This window comes from Osmerus mordax, chromosome 8, assembly GCF_038355195.1.
Source record: "Osmerus mordax isolate fOsmMor3 chromosome 8, fOsmMor3.pri, whole genome shotgun sequence".
In the NCBI taxonomy this organism is placed as follows: Eukaryota; Metazoa; Chordata; class Actinopteri; order Osmeriformes; family Osmeridae; genus Osmerus; species Osmerus mordax.
The window spans coordinates 13,292,830-13,314,978 of NC_090057.1; the positions used below are offsets into that span (position 1 = coordinate 13,292,830).

General features: G+C 48.3%; 1 protein-coding gene across 1 annotated transcript in view; it reads left to right on the forward strand.

The window, feature by feature from the left end:
• fam184ab (family with sequence similarity 184 member Ab) overlaps window positions 1-22,149 on the forward strand; it is a 44,371-nt gene that overhangs the window by 19,157 nt on the left and 3,065 nt on the right. The window contains exons 8-19 of the mRNA XM_067241991.1: window positions 3,175-3,297; window positions 3,437-3,598; window positions 3,909-4,030; window positions 4,305-4,455; window positions 5,123-5,335; window positions 6,435-6,588; window positions 7,349-7,476; window positions 12,091-12,275; window positions 15,249-15,395; window positions 18,252-18,369; window positions 18,863-18,967; window positions 19,825-20,042. Coding sequence (XP_067098092.1) covers window positions 3,175-3,297; window positions 3,437-3,598; window positions 3,909-4,030; window positions 4,305-4,455; window positions 5,123-5,335; window positions 6,435-6,588; window positions 7,349-7,476; window positions 12,091-12,275; window positions 15,249-15,395; window positions 18,252-18,369; window positions 18,863-18,967; window positions 19,825-20,042 — 1,826 coding nt within the window. The remainder of the gene's footprint in view (window positions 1-3,174; window positions 3,298-3,436; window positions 3,599-3,908; window positions 4,031-4,304; window positions 4,456-5,122; window positions 5,336-6,434; window positions 6,589-7,348; window positions 7,477-12,090; window positions 12,276-15,248; window positions 15,396-18,251; window positions 18,370-18,862; window positions 18,968-19,824; window positions 20,043-22,149) is intronic.

A 22,149-nucleotide genomic window follows, 5' to 3' on the forward strand; every position in this document is an offset into this window, starting at 1 on the left:
CTGTTTTGATATCCAGACCGATGACATACGGTATTAACGCTCGCTGAGACGATGCGTGATCGAACGCCGCCAGAATGCATTCTGTCATCTCGCCTCGTCTCGCTCCGTCTCTCCTCTCCTCCCTCGCTTGACAAGCCGACAAAAGCTGCCTCCCCCATACTCCTGCTTCTCCTCCAGCACAGCCGCTTCAGTCAAGGCTTCTGGGGAGAAGGAAAGGCCCCACAGCTTAGCCGGGACCGGAGGCTGGGATTGGTGGAACAATCAGCCGAAGTGTGACAATCAGGCCGTGATGTGGGCTGTGGGCTCTGGTAGATGACTCAGGGGGGGGGGGGGGGGGGGGGAAACCTGTGTGTGTGTTTGAAGAGGAAGATAGTGAAGAGGAGAGAGAGAGATAGAGAAAGAGAGAGAGACGAGGTGAGGGCCGGGGTTTTGTACCTGAGCTGTCTGGGAGTCACCCCCGAACCCTCACCCCCCACACCACTTAGACAGACAAATTGTCCTCTGAGGAAAACAAGAGAGAGAGAGACTGAGAGAGACTGAAGATGGACAGATTATAAATAATGAAGTGTCAGAGGCCGAGAACAGGTGGGGGGGAAAAGGTAGTTAGGCGGAGGGGTGGAGGGTAGGTAGAAGAGGTAGAGGTGAAAGGAGAGCGGTGGAGATGGCAAAAAAAATGCGAAGGGAAGAGAAGGAGAATCGAGGGAGGCGGGGGAGCCGGTGAAAGGCGGAGGTAGGGAAAGGAGGGGGATCATTGAAGGCGAGGGATGGAGGAGGGAGGTAGAAGAATGATGCGGGGGGGGGGGGGGATGGAGGGGAGGTAATGAAGGCGAGGGATGGACGTCGGAGGTAGCGAGAGAGAGAGAGCGATGAGTCACGGAGTCATAAAGAGCAGCTTGGAGAGGTGGCTGCCTCTGACATCCTATTTTAGGCCACCGCCCCCCCTCAGGCTCTTCCTCCACTCCTGGCTCATCTCTCACAGAACGGGAGGAGCAGAGGGAAGACAGGGGCGGAGCGAAGACGAATGTCCTGTCATCCGGTCCCCTGGACTCTGTGTGACTCATTGATCACTCACTCATTGGCACAATAGGAGGTGTGGCCCAGGAGCAACATCTAGGTCACCAGACCAGGAAGTGAATGATGTCCAGCCAATCGGCTCACCTCAGGTAGAGAACACTGAGGGTATCTCACAGCCAGACTGTGAACAAACCAGTCCCCTCTTCTGGGGGTGGTGACCGGAAATCATCAGTCACACTAACCACAAGCATCATTAAACGTGGCCTACAGAGGAGATGAGGCATCGTAAAGCTTCTCTCTTAACAGGACGGTTGCGTTGTGGTGCAGCTCTGCTCCACCGCTTCCGGACACTTCTCGAGCGCGGTTCGCCGAATTCCCGCCAGGCAGCCAGCATGGCCTGGAGCTCCACAAGACGGTTTCAGAGGCCAAGTCTGCATGTGGCACCATGAAGCAGATGGCCCCTCCACAGGTGTCTGAGGGCCAGGGGTGGACTGGCCTGTTTACCTTCTCAAGCACCAACTGGCAGACCTCGTGGGAGGTGTACGCTGAGCCATAGAGTTAGATATGCCAGCGCTCGCATACCTACAGGCACAAGAAAAGCCTCCTCGCGCACACACACACACAATGACTACTTCTGTTGAGTTGGCAACGAGGGCTTGTGGGGCCGTGGCTCAGAGCCGTCGGGCACTTCAAAGATGGCATCGCTGAGCGCTACCCCAGGCGCGTCGCAGGTGACTCGTGTCAACAGAAGTGCAGGCTCGGAAGTGAGCTGTCTTTTGATGGGCTGAGCCTTTGTGACAGGAGGCAGTTTGGGTCCAGCCTTTTTTTACCTGCTTTGGCCAGGGGGTTTGTTTGTGTGTGTGTGTTTGTGGGTGTGTGTTTGTGGGTGTGTGTGGGTGTGTTAAGTGTCGCTAGGCTGAGTATCGCAAGGTTTGGACAGCAATGTTCTCTCGCAAGGCAGGACTTCAGATTTCATGTGTCCGGCAGGAATCTCCACACAAGAAATTGAACTCTTTGCCTTTATCAACAACACTCACAAATTTAACTAGCAAGCTAACGGTAGCTCACTAGCTCTTTTTTTTAAAACAAAATAAGTATAAAACAAGATATGACAATTCAGGAACCAGTGTTTATGTATCCTCTCATATAATACAAATGGGATGGTTTCATCTTTTTAGTAGAACATTGACATGATTTTTTTCCGATAGTGATGCAGTATAATCTCCATGGTTCTGATGTTAGTTGAGAGCTGGAGGACAGTGTTTCATGGACATTTCCAAGAGCGTGTCAATTGAGGGGAGGGGAACTTTTGACTTTCTTTAGACCATGCTTTGAAGTAAGTGAGACGCAAGGACACACACACACACACTGTACACATAAACACACACTCCCACGTCTCTCCAAACCCGTAACTTGGTCGGAAACACGGGCGGAATATGTGAGTTGAATTGCAGATCCTCCACTCTACTACTGTTGCCATTATTAAACATGGATGAGGGAGATATTTGCATATGTGCGCGGAGACACATAGCAATGAGATTGCTCTGTAAGTGGCGCTGCCTTCCCAGCCACACAGCCAGCACACAGCCAGCACACAGCAGAGCAGGCCTCTGTGAGGAAGGCGAAGCCATGAATAATTTACTGGCACTTACTTAGCTGACAAGTCCGCTGCTCAGACTGTATATTGCTGCCTCTGAGATAGCGCTTTTAAGCCTCGTGGCCTTTGCATATTCTATGGTATATATTCTTTTCATTTTTAGCCCTTAGAAAGCAACAGGGTTAGTTTTGAAGGAATGTAAAAGTTCCAAATGCAGTCTTCTACCGTTTACCCAAGGGGACACGCTTTTGGTTCGGGCAGTTTCCAGACATCAACATGTTCTGCATTTGGCTGATTGTTAAGGTTTTTGCAAATGGATCAAAGTGGGGGGAAAAGCCCACGTCAGCTTTTCTCTCACGCACACGGCCATGCATCCCAACTAAACTGGAACACCAGCTCCAAACCTAACCCTGACCGCAAACCCTATTCCTAGCCATAACCCTAATCCTAACCCATGTGTCTCTTCACCATGAACTTTACACAGACCCCAAAACCTCACCTCTCCCGACCTGCGGTCTAAATTGCCATTGTTTCACCATAACTGTCTCCTGATTGGTCCACAGGAGATGGAGCAGAAGTTTGAGAGGGAGCGCCTCTCATTGGAGGAGCAGAAGACCCTCCTCCGACAGCAGCTGGATGACCTGAGGGAGGAGCTTACCTCCAAACTCAACCAAGCCAATCAGGAGGTGAGCGACCTAGCCATCAGTTGTGCTCCTCCGCTTGATTGGTGCACATGACACCCGTACGAAACGTTACCTCAGTATCCCAGAGCATTTAGCACATTTACTAATCAACTGCTAATGTGTGTGTGTGTGTGTGTGACAGGTGTGTCGGCTCCAGGAGGAGGTGAAGGCGGGGGAGGAGGGCATGGGCTCTGCTGAGGGCCACATCTCCTCCCTGAAGGAGGCGCAGGACAAGCTGCTGGAGGAGCTGGATGCCACCAGAGCCAGGCTTCGAGAGACCAGCAACCTGCTGACGGCCCTGCAGGTAGGACACACAGACACACACACACACACACACACACATGTGGTGACACACACATCCCTACCCGCTACTCTCTCTCTCTCTGTCTCTTTCACTCTGTCTAATGGATCTCATTAATTATCTTCTCTCACTGCTGAACTGACTGTTTCTTACTCGGCAGGTGTGTGTGTGTGCATGCGTACCGGTTCATTCACTAGAGACACGTGCCGTCTTTGAAGCCAAGATCCTTAACCTGTGTAACCTCACACATTGTCACGATGTCTCTCTCACTCTATTCTTGCTCTCTCTCTCGCTCTCTCTCTCTCTCTCTCAGGGTGAGATGGAGACACAGAAGAGGCAGCATGAGGCCAAACTCCTCTCCACCAAAGAGGAGGAGAAGCTTAAGATGGACAAAATGGCCTTGGAGCTGGAGCTGAAGTGGACAGAGACATTGAGGTGTGTGTGTGTGTGTGTTTGTGTGTGCACGGCACACACTTGTGTACATTCGTTCGAGACCAAGATCTCTGCTCTCTCTTCCTTTTATCCCTCCAACCTCTTCAGAACCCCAGCATTCACTCACATTGGCAACCACATACCCACGCTTTGTGTTCGTGTTTTGTGGAATGTCCCAGTGTGTGTGTCTGCATAAAGGAGTCTAATGTGTGTGTGTGTGTGTGTGTGTGTGTGTGTGTGTGTGTGTGTGTGTGTGTGTGTGTGTGTGTGATGACAGGCAAGAGTGTAAGAAGTTGCGTGAGGAGTTAAGAGAGGTTCATGAGGAGAACAGGCAGGCCGCCCTGGCACAGCTGGCACAAACAAAGGATCAGGAGATGAGCACTGCTCGGGAAGGCTGGCAGAGGAAAGTGGAGGACTTACTGGAGCAGGTGATACACACACACACCGGACCCACACACACGCACACCATTTTCACACTAGCCTATAAAGAGATAATAATTTCATAATCCAAATATTGAATATGATGATAAATATTTGAGATTCATTCTCGGGGTAAGGAAACGAATCATGAATTGCAAATGGAAGAGCAATTTCCCCGTCAGAGCTTGCATTGGCTGGAGGTCAGCAGCAATTGGCGTCCACTTGTCTCCTCAGATATATCCGGGCGGGGGAGCAATGTCAGGAAGGTAGGAGATAGGAGAGTCTTTTGGAGCGCATAGAGAGAGACGCGGTATCATGGGAAGAAATCTCCCCACTTCAACTGCAAATGGCTGAAAGAGGATTATGGTTAGGGGTTTGAATTAAGCACACTGCACTACCTACTTGTCACAAAAATATAAGAATGGATGAAGTCTTGACGACACGTGGAAGCACAGCAGGAAGGAAGTCAAGCATAGAGAGACACCGTAATACCTTTTGTATCGATCCAGTTGTTGCTTCCAATATACTCTCTGGACTGGACCACAAGTCCCTGTGAGTGTATACCGGAAGTGCGGCCCCTCCCTCCACAACCTTCTGAAACTATGAAGAAAACCTCTAACCTGTACCCCCCCCCCCCTCCTCCTCCACCCCCCATCCTCCAAACCCCCCTCCCAGATCTCCCGGCTGAAGCAGAGCCTGGAGATGCAGCTGTCCCAGTCGCAGAGCTCCCTGCAGCAGCTGCAGCAGCAGTTCAGCCAGGAGCGGGAGCACCTGAGGCAGCAGCTGGACGAGCTGCAGACGGAGCACCAGCGGCGGGAGCAGCGGCTGCAGGAGGCGCACTGCTGCGCCATGCAGGACCTGGAGCACGCCCGCCAGCACAACCTCAAGGTGTTTGCAATCACACGCTGAAAACACTGTTTTTTATTATTTATTTATTTTTAAATCGTCGTTATTTTAGCATCGTGTTTTGCGACGATGTTTGTGGCTAGCCTGTGAATTTCTATGCGTCATGGCACCGGGTCTGGGCAGACTAGCCCTGTCTAATCAAGTCACTGCTAGGCTGCTTTAGGAAGTCGATTACACCCCTAAAAACACCAGAAGTCACCCGTTAGAAGAAATGACACGCCAGAAATACTGCTCTGGACTAGTACATATCATGTTTTTGCCGCATTTCTCTCTAGTGAGGAGAGTCATCATTGGTATCATTAGTGACTGATCACCTAGAGATAGCACCAATATTGCACTGTGACATTGGCAGAAGCAAGCAGCAACTAACTTGGCAGCATTTAAGAGAACCTCATTAAATTGGAAGAACTTGGGTATCCTTTGAAAATCTATCAGGTTAGCTAACAAGAATCTAACAAATATGCAAAAAAGGGCTTAACCCCAGGGGTTAGCTAATGTTATCTACCTAGCAACATCGTTCACCTACTATACTGCCCTCTTCACAATACAAAACTCTAATATCTCATGTCTTCATTGTCTTTCCTATGTAACATCCCTTTCTGTGGCTGCTGCTGCAGATCAGTGTCGTCACTCCCAAAGTGAAATACCTAATAAACTCATTCGGGGATATGGTGCTGTCATTTAAATATAGTCAAACAGAACTGTTAGCCAGCTGTCATGTCACCTAGTCAGTGAAGTGTCACCCATGGGATTGACATTGCCTACCCGAAGACAATCTGCAATTATCAGCCCCAGATTAGTTCATCCCTGATATTAAACAATCACACACAAACTTCTGTCGCCTGTCTGTTTGTCTGTCTTGGTTTTTCCGAGACTGTGTGTCTGCTCTTGTTCAACTACCTTCGTGGGGACCGAATGTCCTCCCAAGGATATTCAAGTAAAACACTTGACCTTGTTGGGCCCTTTTACTGGGCCCCATAACATCTTTTCAGGGTTGGTGGTTAGAGATAACACAATTTCGAATGGGTGTGAACGGTCGAGCCCCACTACGATAGAAAAACAAACCCGTGTGTGTGTGTAGGAGCTGGAGGAGCGTCTGAGGCAGCACCACCACATGGAGCTCCAGTCTCTGAGAGAGGCCCACAGACAGAGCATCGAGACCCTGAAGCAGCAGTCGGAGCAGGAGCTGCAGACTCTGCGCTTTGAGCTGGAGGACGAGGGCAAAGCCATGCTGGGTGAGACGCGAGGCCCACCAGAGGACTGTCCTCACACTGCTACCCCGGGGCTAGTCTCTCACGTGGGACTGGCACCACCGCTGCAATTGCTATTATGGATGACTGTTCCAACAACTGGATTCAACAACACATTTCTTTTGTCGCCGGCGTTATTTTCAAATAAATTAGGCCTCATGTAACTGAATTAGAGCCAAATTAGGCATGCTAATTTTGCAGTTTCCGGAACATATTGTAGATGAGCGCTTCATCAGCTGAGCTCATCCAGAAGGCTGCCGTCAGTCTTTCATGAAATTCTAACTGAAACTCTAGGTTGAGAATACACACAAAGACAAGAATGTGAAATACAAACTGCAAAAAAATAACAATAAATAAAGACAAAACTATACCTGTTAATAAGTTACAACACACTCTGTAAAGAGCCATGCAGTTGGGACTTCCTGTCCCAGGAGGCAGTAACAGTACTCACGGTGATCCAACCTGCCGTGTTTACCCACACCTCCCTTAGGTAGCTGGGCTGCTACTGTAACCCAAGTGTACTGAGCTGCAGTCGTGTCCCTCTCAGGCACAGTTGATCTGCTGGGTGATAAATCTGGTGTAATTAACCTGGACGGCCTCTGTAGACCCTGGTTAATACAGAAGCTCTCAGAGGCTTCAAAACCACTCACTCTCTTTTTTAGGCCTTTATCTCTCAAACATGCATCATTCTGCCTGTTTTTACCCCCCTCTTCCTCCCCTCTCTCACCCATGCCCCCTTCTTCAGCCTCCCTGAGGTCAGAGTTGAACCACCTCCACGCGTCGGCCATCGAGCACCTGCGTCAGACCCACCAGCAGGAGACGGCGGCTGCTAAGCTGGAGCTGGAGAACGCCCTGGAGCAGAGCCGAGTACAGGTCAGAACCAAGGCACAACCTGGCCACAACCTGGCCACAACCATGGCAGAACCAGGCTAACTGGGCCTTCTTATGCTTACACTGCAAAACCTGTACAGCTAACTGTGTGATAATCTTGTTTTTTAATTTTAAATCTAGTTGGTCTTGTTTCTAATATAAAGGGTTTATCTAGTGACCTAACGGAGAAGGGAACAACACATCATTTTAAGAAATCTTATGAAGTGACATTTTCTTAATGCACTGCCAAATGCACTTGTTTTAAGCATATGCAAGCTCATATCTAATATTTTTGCACTTAAATTTGATGGGGAATTTTTGCAGTGTTTAAGATGTCCAACATGCACAAGTCAGTGAGCATTTTGAACACTCAGAGTTTTGACCCATAGAGAAGGATAGTAGAGTAGGAAGCTAGTACACGAGCAGAGCAGACTAGTCGTGTAGGATGGAGAGATCCACTCTCTTTAACAGACCAGACTAGTCTCAGTGTGTGCCCTCTGTGGACTGAAATGTTCAACACTAAAGGCTAGAGTGGAGTGGAGATATGTCTCCCTTGGCAACAGTCCTCTCACTCCTCTAAAGCTGGTGTGTGTGCTTGTGCCTTAGCAAAAGTCTCTGTATGATGTCTGTGCGTGCCTGTGTGTGGGTGGATTCGTTTGTGAGATGTGTTAAGAGCTGGCATGCCAGTTTTTAGAGGGGTCTCCCGAGAGTGTTGATGACAGCTTTGACTCACACAAACAAGCTGTTGCAAATGAGAAAGTGCCATTTGGCTTGTCGCAGCGTACGGTGGCCTTGGTGTGGTCTGACCCACTCTTACTACTGTACGTTGGAGCTTAAAAGCAATGCCACAGGCCTGGGCCAACAATATCTGTCATACTCTCGTCTCCCTCCCTCTCTTTTTCTCTCTTTCTCTCTTTCTCCGTCTCCTCTCTCTCTCTACTTCTCTCTACCTCTCTCTTTCTCCGTCTCTCACGTTCCCTTCTCTACGTTCCCATCTCTGTCTCTCTCTCTCTCTCCCTGTTTTGCTCTCTTTCTCTCTATCTCTCTCGCTCTCTCGCGCTCTCTCTCTCCCTGTTTCCCCCTCTCTCTCTCTCTCTCTCTCTCTCTCACTCTCTCTATCACTCCCTCTATCTGTCTCGCTCTCTCCCTCTCTGTCTCTGTCTTTGTGACAGTATATACAGTCAAATAAACTCTTAAGCCGCCTGCATTCAATTTGCTGCTATTCGGCTAGATCTAGATCCCTGACAGAACCAGAGAAGTCAGAGGTCACCTCGAGGTAAAAAGGACGGCGGCGACCATGTTGTTGTTGTTTTCCATATAGGCATGTCAGGCTAAGCAGGTATTATATGTGTGGAATTTGAACCACTGAGGCTGCCTGGCTAAAATGTGTCAAAGGCTAATCACTAGCCGCTACTCCAACCACAGCCCTAGCTGCTGTGTTACGTGTCGCGGTGGCTCGTATCAAACCGTAATACCTGCTGTTGAGTCAGCCCAGTCGCCCCCCCCCCACCCCTCTCACGGTCTGCCTGCTCGGATATCTGGCTAATTACCACTAATGCCCCTGTCCGCACGCATCGCCATCCAGATGTTGGGGCTAAGCCACGCGTCTGTTCCCAGGGACCCACCCGCACGCTCGTCCTGTGCGTTACCAAGGCAACGGAGAGGTCAGAGGGCAAAAGCAGAACTCTCCCTGCTGAGTAGAGATCCGCTGACTGTCCCTCGAAAACAACACCGAGATTATGATGCCTCATCCGGTTAACCTCCCACTCATGCGGGAAAAAATCCTTTCAAATGTGGTGAGCCATAGATAGGCTCCCTATAGAACTGACATATCTAGGACACACACATACACACACACAGACTCACACACATGCCAACACATCAACCTTGCCTTTAGCCTGTTCTCATTTGGTCTGCCTCTTACACACACATGGAACGGAACGCAGCATGTTCCAGTCATTTCAAGTCAGACCGCCCCATCCTGAAAGAAACCTTGTTAAACACACCTGCAAGGCCATGTTTTGTGAGTAAGCGGGTGCGTGGGAAATGAATCTTCGTGTAGCTGCGTGCACACCTTCATCCTTAATTACACTGATATGGTAATCACCGTCTCGTGGTCTCTCAGAACGGCCTTGCTGTTTGCAGTCGTCTCTTGTGGTCCAGCCTGTGTTTCTCTGCCCAGCTATGCTACTGCTGTGATCTTCCCCAAATGAAAACAACATGTGCCTTTTAGCGCCTTCATCAAAGTCCCCGCGTTGGTTTCAACTAGTGGTGTTTTTCCAGCATCCTTGCCAGCCCTGCTTTCAGGAGAGGGGACAGTTAGTGTAGAGCGCCCTAGTGTGGAACGGACCCAGAGTCAAATGGGCTAAAGTACTGAGGACTAGCGTAGAGAAAAGGAAAATAGTGGACTAGCGTAGAGAAAAGGAAAATAGTGGACTAGCGTAGAGAAAAGGAAAATAGTGGACTAGCGTAGAGAAAAGGAAAATAGTGGACTAGCGTAGAGAAAAGGAAAATAGTGGACTAGCGTAGAGAAAAGGAAAATAGTGGACTAGCGTAGAGAAAAGGAAAATAGTGGACTAGCGTAGAGAAAAGGAAAATAGTGGACTAGCGTAGAGAAAAGGAAAATAGTGGACTAGCGTAGAGAAAAGGAAAATAGTGGACTAGCGTAGAGAAAAGGAAAATAGTGGACTAGCGTAGAGAAAAGGAAAATAGTGGACTAGCGTAGAGAAAAGGAAAATAGTGGACTAGCGTAGAGAAAAGGAAAATAGTGGACTAGCGTAGAGAAAAGGAAAATAGTGGACTAGCGTAGAGAAAAGGAAAATAGTGGACTAGCGTAGAGAAAAGGAAAATAGTGGACTAGCGTAGAGAAAAGGAAAATAGTGGACTAGCGTAGAGAAAAGGAAAATAGTGGACTAGCGTAGAGAAAAGGAAAATAGTGGACTAGCGTACCCTAGCCTAGTGTACAGCGGACGGGCATAGATATGATTAGAATAGAGGACTAGAGTAGAGCGGGCTAGGATTTACAACAGCAAGATAACCAACTGAACCGGTGAACATTTTTGCAATTGAGAATTGAATATGATGATGTTGTTGTTGCTGCACACTGTCTTCTAACACAGATTGTTCCTTGGCAGTAATATCAGAACTGAGCACTTTCAGTCATTGTCGACCGCACTTACGTGATGCACTTTTAATGTCAGATGAAAGCCTCTGCCTAATGTAGAAGCTTCTGGAGATGACTCCTCCTCTGCATTAGCTATTTCTCAGCAGAGCCTGTTAGTCGGCTGATGTGAACGATGCTCTGTCCTAACATATAGTGCATCCAGAAAGTATTCACCGCGCTTCACTTTTTCCACATTTTGTCATCTTACAGCCTTAATCCAAAATGGATTCAATTAATTGTTTACTTCAGAATTCTACACACAACACCCCATATTGACAAAGTGAAAAAGGTTGTTCGATATTTGTAATGGATTTGCAAAAATTAAGAACGAAAATATAACATCTACATAAGTATTCACATCCTTTGCTCAATACTTTGTTGAAGCACTTTTGGTAACAATTACAGCCTCAAGTCTTTTTGAGTATGATACTACAAGCGCTGCACACCTATTTTGGGGCAGTTTCTCCCATTCTTCTATGCAGTACCTCTCAAGCTCCATCAGGTTGGATGGGGAGCGTCGGTGCACTGCCGTTTTCAGATCTCTCCAGAGATGTTCAATCGGGTTCAAGTCTGGGTTCTGGCTGGGTCACTCAAGGACATTCACAGAGTTGTCCCAAAGCCACTCCTTTGTCATCTTGGCTGTGTGCTTAGGATCATTGTCCTGTTGGAAGATGAACCATCCTGCTCCCTGTGAGCTATGGAAATAGCACCTAGATGCTGTTGAACAGGGTTGAATCTGTAAGGTCCTTCGAAACAATCCTTTTGATTGAAAGACATGTCTTCATCTCTTCAGGCTAGTTTCCCATACTGAGAGAGAGAGATAGAGAGAGAGGGAGAGATATTTGTAGAGATTGAGAGAAGCGGGTGGTGGGGGGGTAGGTGGGTACGGGGGTTGAGATGAGTTGAAAGAGCAGCCTGCAGTGTTCCACGCTATAATGACTATGACATTGTCATTATCCTAATCTGACTGCATGAAATTGCACTCACGCCAGTCGGGGTGTTAATGTGCGTAGATTGGGGAGGTGATTACAGCAGAGCGGTTGGCTCTGCGTCACCTGTGTGTGGCTAGGACATCCGCTGAGGGTCTTCTCTAGGACGGGGGGAGGAAACGAGGGGGGGGGTTGGAAGGGGGGGGGGGTTTGGAGGGAGGGGGGTCTTTCCTCCCCCTCTTCGACTCGCCTCCTCTAGCGCCCCTCTAAGAGAGGAAGTGTACTCACACAGTGCAGCATACTCCGTGGCTTGGCTGTGAAGGTGTCAGAAGGCATTAGAGTGGCCCTCGGGGACAACACGGGGGGCCACACAACAACACACACCCACACACATACACACACGCACACACACACTACAAGTAACGAGAGAGAAAGAGATGCTGACAGTTTTTCTTTCCTTTGTTTGCGCTCGTTTGTGCGCTCACCCGTGTGCATGGGGTGTGTTTGCGTGTGTGTGTGTGTCAGGAGCGGGAGCTGCTGGGCCGTATCTCAGGCCTGCAGGAGGAGGTGGTCTGGAGGAAGCAGCACATCGCCGAGCTGGACCACGAGATCCACACCCTGAATGAGAACATCAGCACCCTGACCAAGGAGCTGGAGCTGAAGGGCAAGGAGGTGCTGAAGATCCGCAGCGAAGCCAACCAGCAGATCAGGTGTGTGTCTATGTGTGTGTCTGCGTCTGTGTGTGTGTGGGTGTCTGTGTGTGTCTGTGAATGCTTGTGCGTTTGTGTTTGGTTTCTGTGTGTGTTTGTGTGTGTTTGTGCATTTGTGTTTGGTGTGTGTCTGTGCGTGTTTGTGTTTGGTGGGTCACGGTTAGCGCCGCTCGGCACGCCAAGGGGTCGGAGGTGAACTCCGTCAGCCAATCCGATCCAGGCGTTGCCTCTGGTGATCTCAGAGGACCGTACGCACGCTGAGACACTGAGGAGGAAGGATGGAGAGAGGTTATACAGGGCCAGGTTTGAATGTGGTCCATCATGCTATCTTTGCCCCTTCCTGACTCTGTTCAGGCTAAAAAGGCATTAATAATGCACCAATGATGTATAAATAATATATTGGTGATAAATGAATTATTCCGTCAGACAGTAGGCATGAGCTCATTAGGTTCAAGGTTGCCTGGGTGAGGGATGAAAGTATGGACCCTACCCTCTTCTAAACATGGACTACAAATTATGGGTTTATGGTTTGTGTGTGCGCATACGCACTGCTGTGTGTATGTGTTGGTGTGTAGCGTGTGTGTGTTTGTGTGTGTGTGTGCACGCACGCCTTTTGGAGCACGTTTCACAATCCCATTATGCAATGCTCCAGCTGACTCCACGATTGTCAAGATAAAAAGAAGGAACCTCCTTGTGTCTTCCTGCTCCCTGCAGTGGTATATCCAACGACGCTGGTCATCCAGTCAGTCAGTCCTTGATGAACAGCTCACAAGAGCCCGGGGTCGTATCGCCGAGCTGCTATGAGATGACCAGTGGCGAAAATCTGCTATCAACTTTGGGGGGGACAATTATATGAAATTTTCTCAAGAGCAATTCCTGAGGGGGACACCAAAATTACTGCTGTAACACATAGCACGTTAAAAAAGTGCCACGCAAAGCGCTTTCATTGCGTGGCACTTTTTTAACGATGTATTATTAATATTATTTAAATTACATAGTTATGTTTACAGTGATTTATTGGGGGGGACCAGTCATATTTTTCCCAGGATGGGGGGGTCCGCCCCCGGGATTTCCGCCTATGGAGATGACGCCGTACTTCCTGTACGGCGACTCGACAATTTTCGAAGCCAAGACAGGGAACGATCCCTCTTCTTCGGAGACCAACACTCATATCAAATATACATGTTTTTCTTGGAAAGCACGGTGTTTCACCAGGGGGGGTTGGTGTTGGTGGGTGGTGGGGAACGTGGAATGAAAGGTAGATAAAACATTGATGCAGAGGGGATGAGAAGGCAGTCTTGACAGTTTGTGATTGCTCTAATATTTAGAGCGGACGCGTGTGGAAGTCGACTGAACAGGGCCTCACAGGGACGCCGTGTGAGACCGTCTTAGGCTGTGAAGAATTCCATTTTATATCTGGAATTTTCCATACTGCGGTACCTGAATATCAATGTGAAGAAAATTGTTAACGAAGCACTTCCAAGGATTTCATGGATAATGAACTAATCAGATCGTGAAAACTGCAAAAAGAAGCCAATGAATTATTGAAACATTTGCTACAAATTGAAACATTGAAAAGTGCTCCCCTCTGAACGCTACATTTGTAATGGTACCAGATCATACGCTGACATCGCCATCTCAGGCCTGCTGTTTTCACTTGTACCATCATCTACCAGCATGGACGCTCACATGCAGGGTGCAAACCACTACATTAACCACGATGCTCTTTCATAGACAAGTATATCCAAGACCCAATCTCTACTCTGCGCTGACAGAATAACAGATTGGTAGAGAATCGAGAAATTGCAATGTTAACAGTTTGTGAAATAGGGCTCACGTACCAATTCTGGAAAGAAAAATTACATGACTCAAACACCTCTCAACTTTTAATTCCCAAAGGGCAAAGCCCCTCAAGAACTTCAGGAAGGTCTTGCTTCAGAATGAAGTGATACAATTAGAAGTAGCAAGCTATCTACTGTGATCTGTATCTCATAATATGTAAATGTATTGCATTACAAACACAACCAGGGTCTAAGGAAGAGTTGATCAGCCATCAGGAAGGACTTTGAAAAACACTTAACGTGTTGTATGACTTAAAAATACATGTAGCAGCAGTGGCTGTCACTCATCACTTTGACTGACATTAACTCCTCTGCCATTTTCATTTTACTTTACTTGTTTTTTTGCACCGCTTTAATTGATTGTGTTCTGTTTTTGGCTTACTGTCCACTCTCAAATGCATCAAAGCAGAGACAGGACTCATTGAGTGAGATTCATTGAGAATGTTTTTAAATGCTCTGGTCTCTGGTCCCTCTTCTCTATCTCTTGGTCTCTCTCTCCCTGGGTCGTCCCATTTTGTCTTTCTGTCTTCTGGTCTCTCTCTGGTCTTCCCCCTCTGATGTCTTCTTCCCCCCTCTCCGTTCTCTCCTCTGGTTTATATCTGCTCTCGCTTCTCTCTGGTTTCTTTACTGCGTTTCTCCTCTCATCTTTCTCTCTCTCCCCCATCCCCCTCTCTCTCTCTCGTTCCTCTGGACTCTCCCTCCCTCTCTCTCTCTTGCTCTCCCTCTCTCTCGTTCCTCTGGACTCTCCCATCCCTCCCTCCCCCCCCCCCTCTCTCTCTCTCTCTCTCTCTCTCTCTCTCGTTCCTCTGGACTCTCTCTCTTTCTCTCTCTCTCGCTCTCTCTCTCTCCCTCTCTCTCGTTCCTCTGGACTCTCTCCCATCCCTCTCTCTCTCTCTCTCTCTCTCTCTCTCTCTCGTTCCTCTGGACTCTCTCTCTTTCTCTCTCTCTCGCTCTCTCTCTCTCCCTCTCTCTCGTTCCTCTGGACTCTCTCCCATCCCTCTCTCTCTCTCTCTCTATCTCTCTCCCTCTCTCTCTCTCCCATCCCTCCCTCTCTCTCTCTCTCTCTCTCTCTCTCTCTCTCTCTCTCTCTCTCTCTCTCTCTCTCTCTCTCGTTCCTCTGGACTCTCTCCAGGGCTCATGAGCAGGACCTCAGCAGGAAGCAGGAGAGAGAGCTAGCCGAGTTCCACGCGCTCCACAGCCGGGAGACCCAGAACATGCTGTCTGACTTCAACAAGGCCCAGGAGCTGCTCAAGGACAAGATATCAGCCCTGCAGATCCTGTATGTGTACACACACACACACACATTCTCCTCAACACTGTAGGATGGGTTTGGTGAAAATCGTAGATCCCATAGCAGAGTGTGAGAGTATTAAGAATATGTTGCCACAGCAGAGATGTTGCGGGTCGTGATGGTCTCCACCTGGCTGGACCTTGTCTGGCTGTGTGTGTTTGAAGGTTGGAGTTATAGGTGTGTTCTAGTGGCAGGTGAGCTCTCTGTATGGGGCCTTGGTAGTGCTGGGTGAAGTGTTCCAGGCACTGCCTGAGAGACACACACACACGCTCTGTCAGACACACATGCTCACCCGCGCACACCCCCTTAGTGTGTGTGTGTGTGTGTCCAGCTTCACCATGTGCCAGTGTGGTTACATAAAGGTCTGGCAAACGAGAGCAGGCCACTGTCCCATGCACAGCTACGACCAGGGTTGGGGTGAAGAGGTGTTTGTGCGTGTGCTGTGTGTGTGTGTGCGTGCGTGCAGCAGATGCTCTGGCAGGGCGCAGGGCAGACAAGAGCCCAGGGACTTTGTGCTGTCAGAAATGACCTCATTTGGTGTTGAACTTGAATTGGAGCAGGGAGAAAGACAGAGAGAGAGAGATAAAGATGGAAGCAGCACCGGTCCAGCTTTAGGGGGGAGAGTGGTCGGCCCCTTGTGTCTACTGAGGGTCATTTCCATGGTGGTCAGGGTAAGTCAGCGACTGTGTCAACAGGCTTTTTGATGAAGGGATGTTTTGGGGTCCTTTCCCCTAGGTGTCCTAATGCTGCTTGCTCATTTAAAAGTCTTAAATGGGATGTGATTTCTTATGTGACGTTGCCTGATGCTGACCTGACTTGTGGAACTCTAGATGATTCTCCTTGGAAACGCGTCACTACATCCTCATTGCGACGTACAAGATCTTAGTTTCAATATGGCTACCTTGTTAACTGGACTCATTTGACCTCATTTCCACACGCATTTACAAACAAAGGCTTCAGACTTATGTATCGCATTGTTGCTGGTTTGACTTTGAGACTGAGTCCTATTGGCACATAGCAACCAAAGAAATGTACACTAGAGAACTTCAGCCGGGCCAACTATAAATGTATCCCATAGTGTACGTTGTGAGAAGACACATGAGTCCAAATGGAGTTGTTCTATCTGACATAAAACAGCACTCATTAGACAATATCTTTTCCCCTCTCAATTAATCACTATGGCAGTCTCATTCCCCAGGGCCTGTCCCAGGAGACTGCAGATCTTCTGCTATTTAGGCCTTGTGAATATTCATATATCATACTCTCTCCCCGTCTATTGGCTGGTCCTTAGGGACCCGGCCAGCCTGTCTGTTGTATGATTGGTTATTGTTTATTTTGGGGGTCGTCACAACTTTGGGGCGTGAAATCACCAGTGGGGGTCGATAACCACGCTACAACAGCTACTGCACAGCGACCACACAGCACTTAGACAACTGTTTTGTTTTGGTGTTTGTATACATTATACTACAGGGTATCTTAAATTAGACATATTTTTGTCTACAGCTGATTTGAGAAAATTACTAAACAATACCACTACAACCACTAGACAACCCTCTAACAACCTGCTGATAACCATTAGACAACTCAGCTACAGCCACTAGACACCACGTCTGTGAACACGGCCTAGACGATCTCAGCACAGCCTCCCAGGCAGAGAGGGAGGATTGTCTGTTCCAATCTCCATGATCCCTGCTCCCACATTGGCTTGTAGTCGGCTGCTAGTTTCCAGCGCTGTCAACATGTTCACACACTGTCACCCTCTCCCGTACCACACACTGCCAGAGACCAACAATGTCAGAAGTACACCCCCTCTCCCTCCCCCCCCCCCCCCCCCCCCCCCTCCAGCAGACACTAACACGCCAGCAGTCTCAGTTGGAAACACGTACCGTAGCGCTGCACAGTTTGTGAGGTTGTAGTAACACTGACGTCGTACTGTTAAGTCAGTGTTTGAGACATGGTTACTGACAGTTTAACCCATGCTCTCCTGATACAGCACCCTCTGTTGGTTTGGAGGGCTGTTGCGTCACCATCTTGGTTTAAACCACGCCAAACCAAACCCTAATTTCACAAAACTTTCCACTTGAACACATGTAACAGTAATTGACATGCGTTTCATTTGCATCTCAGTCGGCATCGATCCACTGTTTGTCATTGACTTTGCAACGGCGGGTCAAATGTGCACCTCAGATAACGAAGGTAAACAGTCATTGACACGGGTCTGTGTCCGAGCCACAGAGGTTACGTCCAGCTCAGGGTTAATACCTGGAGAATATTCTAGAACAGAATGGAAATATTCCGGAGTCTACAAGGTAGGTCAGCAAAGTCACATTTGCGTGCTACAGCAGGACTGGCGCCGCAGTATGCAGACAGAAGCAGCTGTAGCTTGAGAGGCAAATAATTTGTCAGTCTGAACACAGCCTGAACACAGATTATCCCTTGAGGAATAGAGGTCCTGAGAGCCTTCTGCACATTGAGCAACTTGAGATGTGAGTAGACTGAACAGCTTTAGTCTAGCAGTATACAGTAACTGTCTACTGATATTGGTAAACCAAGCAGCACTATTAGGCAGTCAAAAGGAGAGACAGTATCGATTCTCTCCTCCTCTCTTTTTCTCTCCTTTGTGTCATATTGCTCGGCTTGGCGTGCATCTGATCACACATGCTTTCATCATCCTAGTAGAAAACTCAAGCAGATCAATAGCTGACAGGTTGCCTCCAGGGAACTTCAGTTTCCTCTCTGCTGTCTGGTTCTCAAGGCTGTCTGAGGAAACCAAGCTGCCCCAGCTCTAACCCTGCGTGTGTGTGTGTGCGTGTGTGTGCGCGTGCGTGCGTGCGTGTGTGTCAGGCTGGAAGGAACAGAAGACAAGTTCAGGAACAGAGAGAGTCGTCCAGAGGACCTGCAGGTCATCGCTGAGCTCAAGGAGATGGTGGCAGAGAGAGAGTCCCTGGTTAAGAAACTGGTGGTGAGTGGTAACACACACAACACGCACACACACAACAAGCACACACACACACACGGGTAGTTTAGTCTTACACACCCACCGGTCTTTTCAGGTGCATTCGCTTTTTATTTCACCTAAACTATCTCCATGACCAACACTAGTTGAAAACCGCTACTCTTAATTGACACTTATGTCTATCTATGAAACTAATGTTTTATACTTTTAATCTTTCATGTGTTGTTTTTTGTACACATCAAATCTTTATGCTTTCAAACATTTGTTATCATTTTACATGACCTTAAACATGTAGTATCACATTACCTGCCATTTATTATTACGTGTCCTCTGTGTCATTACATGACTTGTCATGTATCACAAGACTTTTCTCACATATAATCACATGACCTCATGTGTTATTAGCTTGGTCTTTCCTTTACTGTGACATGGCCTTTGTCATCGACCTTGCCTGTATTAACATTAACCTCTGGCATGTATTATCAAATTACGGATTCAGGACGATAAGAAGTTTTACCAGCTGGAGCTGGTGAACAGAGAGACCAACTTCAACAAGGTGTTTAACACCAGTCCCAATGTTGGTGTCATCAACCCCCTGATCAAGGTGAGCCTGACCCCCCCCCTTACCGCTGACCTCCTGACCCCCTAACCCTCCTCTCTCCTCAGCCCTGTGGGTCCTAGTGTACACAGTAGACCAGGGGGGGGGGGCTCTGGTTTGTTACCCTGTTGGCATAGCTACATGAGCAGCATTAGTTTACATTTTGGGCCATTTGAAGAGATTCAGATGTTTGTTTTTTTGTCAGTGTTTCTTCTGAGGTTAGCTGTGAACAGACCAGACCCGCTGCCTGCAATACTGTGTCCTTCACTAGCTACAGGGCGGACTAGTGCAGACCTGCAGTGTTTATTTGTTTATCACCATTAAAACACTGTGTTCTTCACATTGGAAAGTGACTGAAAGTGAGAACATTACCTCACCATGCTGGCCCATGTCTACTTGGAGGGTACCTGGTCTCATTCCAATATGAAAGCTGCTGGCTTGATCTCACTGGAATGGAACCCTGCCCTGCATGGATATGGATAACAACAATCCATTCCAAGTTCTATAACTTCCAAGAGTTCAGTTGTGTGTTACATTATACATTATTTGTTTGTGTACATGTGTGTGTGTGTGTGTGTGTCGCCTTCCTGTTCCAAACATCCAGTTCTCCTTTGCTTTCCAAGCCATTCTGTGTCAGATTTCTCCAGAACCTTCCTTCGTTACTTCCTTCCTCATTCTAGCGTCCATCCCGTCCAAGCTGGTCGAGGCTCCAGCTACCACTTCACTCTAAACCCTCTGAATCTCTATCATGACAAAGACAGCTCTCTGCCTTCTCCCACTCGACTAGCTCTCCCTATTACTCCATTTCTTTTTTGTATTTTTTTTTTCCTCTGTTGTCTTTTTTTGTCCCCCTATCTCTGTAGCAAAAGAGAAAGAATGAGAAATCCGCCACCAGATTCAGCAGCTCTCCCAACCTGCGGGCGGCGGAGCTGGCGGGCGCGGGCACAGGAAGTGGGCAGCAGCAGCCCCAGCCCAACCGCCTAGAGCCCATCCCCAACTCCCCCTTACACCACCTAGAGCTCAACACGAGCAAGCCTCTGCCCCCGCCAACCCCACCCTCCGAGCCCAAGAAATTCATGAGGTGAGCCCCACCACCAGCACCCTTCTCCTGGGCCCTCAACGTAACCGACCTATCAGACAAACTTGAGCCGAGGCTCAGTGCCAATGGGAGCTCAGCACACTGACTGACCTGACACACTGAGGCGGGGCCTTGACACGTCACCTATGACCTTGTAGGCTCAAGGCTTGAGGTTGGCCTCTACTGGCCCAGCTAACCTCCCAAGCAGCTAACCTGCTGTTCCCAATCTTTGTCTGTGACAAAGGAACTCAATGTGACACTGATAAATTTGTTCCCACAACTTACTCACCTCGCCTAGTTACAGGAAATTGAGGGCAGCAAGCACGGTTTACCTCAGCCCCCCAGGTGGGCAGGTCTGTGGTTAATCATTCCTCCCTCTCTGTCATCTCCCGGGCGGTGTCACATGGGAGTTTCTTTGTCAAACACAGAACAAGGATATCTTCAGCAGTGCTGTCAAGTCCACAAACATGGTGACAAAAACCAACCTGTCTCAAGCCCCTTACGGCACATGAGCTTTGAAAATGGCATTGGAATGCAAACAGGAGCATGTTGTTGATGTTATTGTTGTTGTTGCTGTTGTTATTGTTTACCACCACTGTCTCTTACCATGCTAACGGGCGTGAGCATGCCAGTCACGTTCACTTCATGTCTCGTGAACAAACTTTTTGTTAAACCCTGGAAGTTATACAACTTGCCCGTTGCGTTGTGGTCATGTTTTTTATTTATTTGTTTGTTTGAGCCACCGTGTCGGTTTTTAACCCCTTCATTCTGGCTCTCCCGGCCGACCGGCATGTTGCACTCGCAGCACACCCTGTTTGTGTTTGAAATGTAGTGTGTTTTTGTATTTTGGTTTTGTACGTGAGATACTATGACGCTGTATCAGTTCCTTAGTGTTTCTATCATGTACTCTGTGCCAGGGTGATGTTTTTAATACTGAGGGGTTTTTAATGACATATGTATGCCTTGCTGAATAAATGTCTCTCCTGTGCCTTTTTATAGCTCTGCAGGCTGAACTGTTTTCTGCTAGGATCATGTGCACATACACACGGTTTAATTAAACTCTGTGTGTGCATGATTTGTAATGGCAATGCTGTGCATTACTATGGTAACGGCTCTGTTTCGGCTGCACTAATTCTGTGCGTGCGTGTGTTTTTAAATGTGTGCGTCTCTTGCCCTTGCTGCTGCATGCTGCTGTGTGTATGTAAATAAGCGTGTGTGGACGTGTGTGCTTGAAGCTGCCTTCCATTGGCATGGGGCTGTTCATCCCTGTACACGTACGCACGCATACACACAGACACACACGTACACAGTCTCAGCCACAGTCAAGGTCACCCTGGCTCCTCTCAAGAATCGCCTGCACTGACGCACACACACACACACACACACAAACTATCTAATAAACATTTGTATTCCGATGATGCTGAAGTACTCCTTTAATGCGTGCAGCGTCGAGAAGAGATACAGCTTTGCTTAGACACAGGAGGCCCTGGGCACAGTTAATAACATGGGCCTTACTATACAGTAGCTACTGTCACTACTAGGACATGTAATCATGTACATCCATGCGTACAAACCGCTCCAACCCATTCCCCTTGTAGAAGACAGAACACCGATGCCCTGTGTTCTATCCGAAACTTCCTGAGCTGTGGGTATAGGCTTCCTGTCAGTCGGAGCCAGGTTATACTAGTAGATGGCAGAGCAGTGATGAACAGCTTAATAATGGTGCTCAGCTGAGCAGATAATTAGCTTTGCTATCGTTCGCTCCTGTCTTCGGTCCCAGCAGCACTCTCAGCTGCTGCTTAGAGAAAACGCAGCTGGCCTGGGTTGTATTTACCTCAAGAGAGGGAGGGTTTTGTTTAAGACATTTGGGCGTAGAACAGTGAGAACCAGACAACCAGCCATTACGTAAACCATTACTTGAAAGCAAATTCGATAGTTAATGAGGTGTGTTTGATTATGGACGCAGTGGGCAATTCTATGACTTGCCTATTAATTTTACCTCACCGGGAAACACTGATCAACTGTACCCCAAGTATTGGATTACCGATGAATAATTTACCCTGATCGAATGATTGATCTGGTGAGAACATGAATGAATTGAATGACTGGC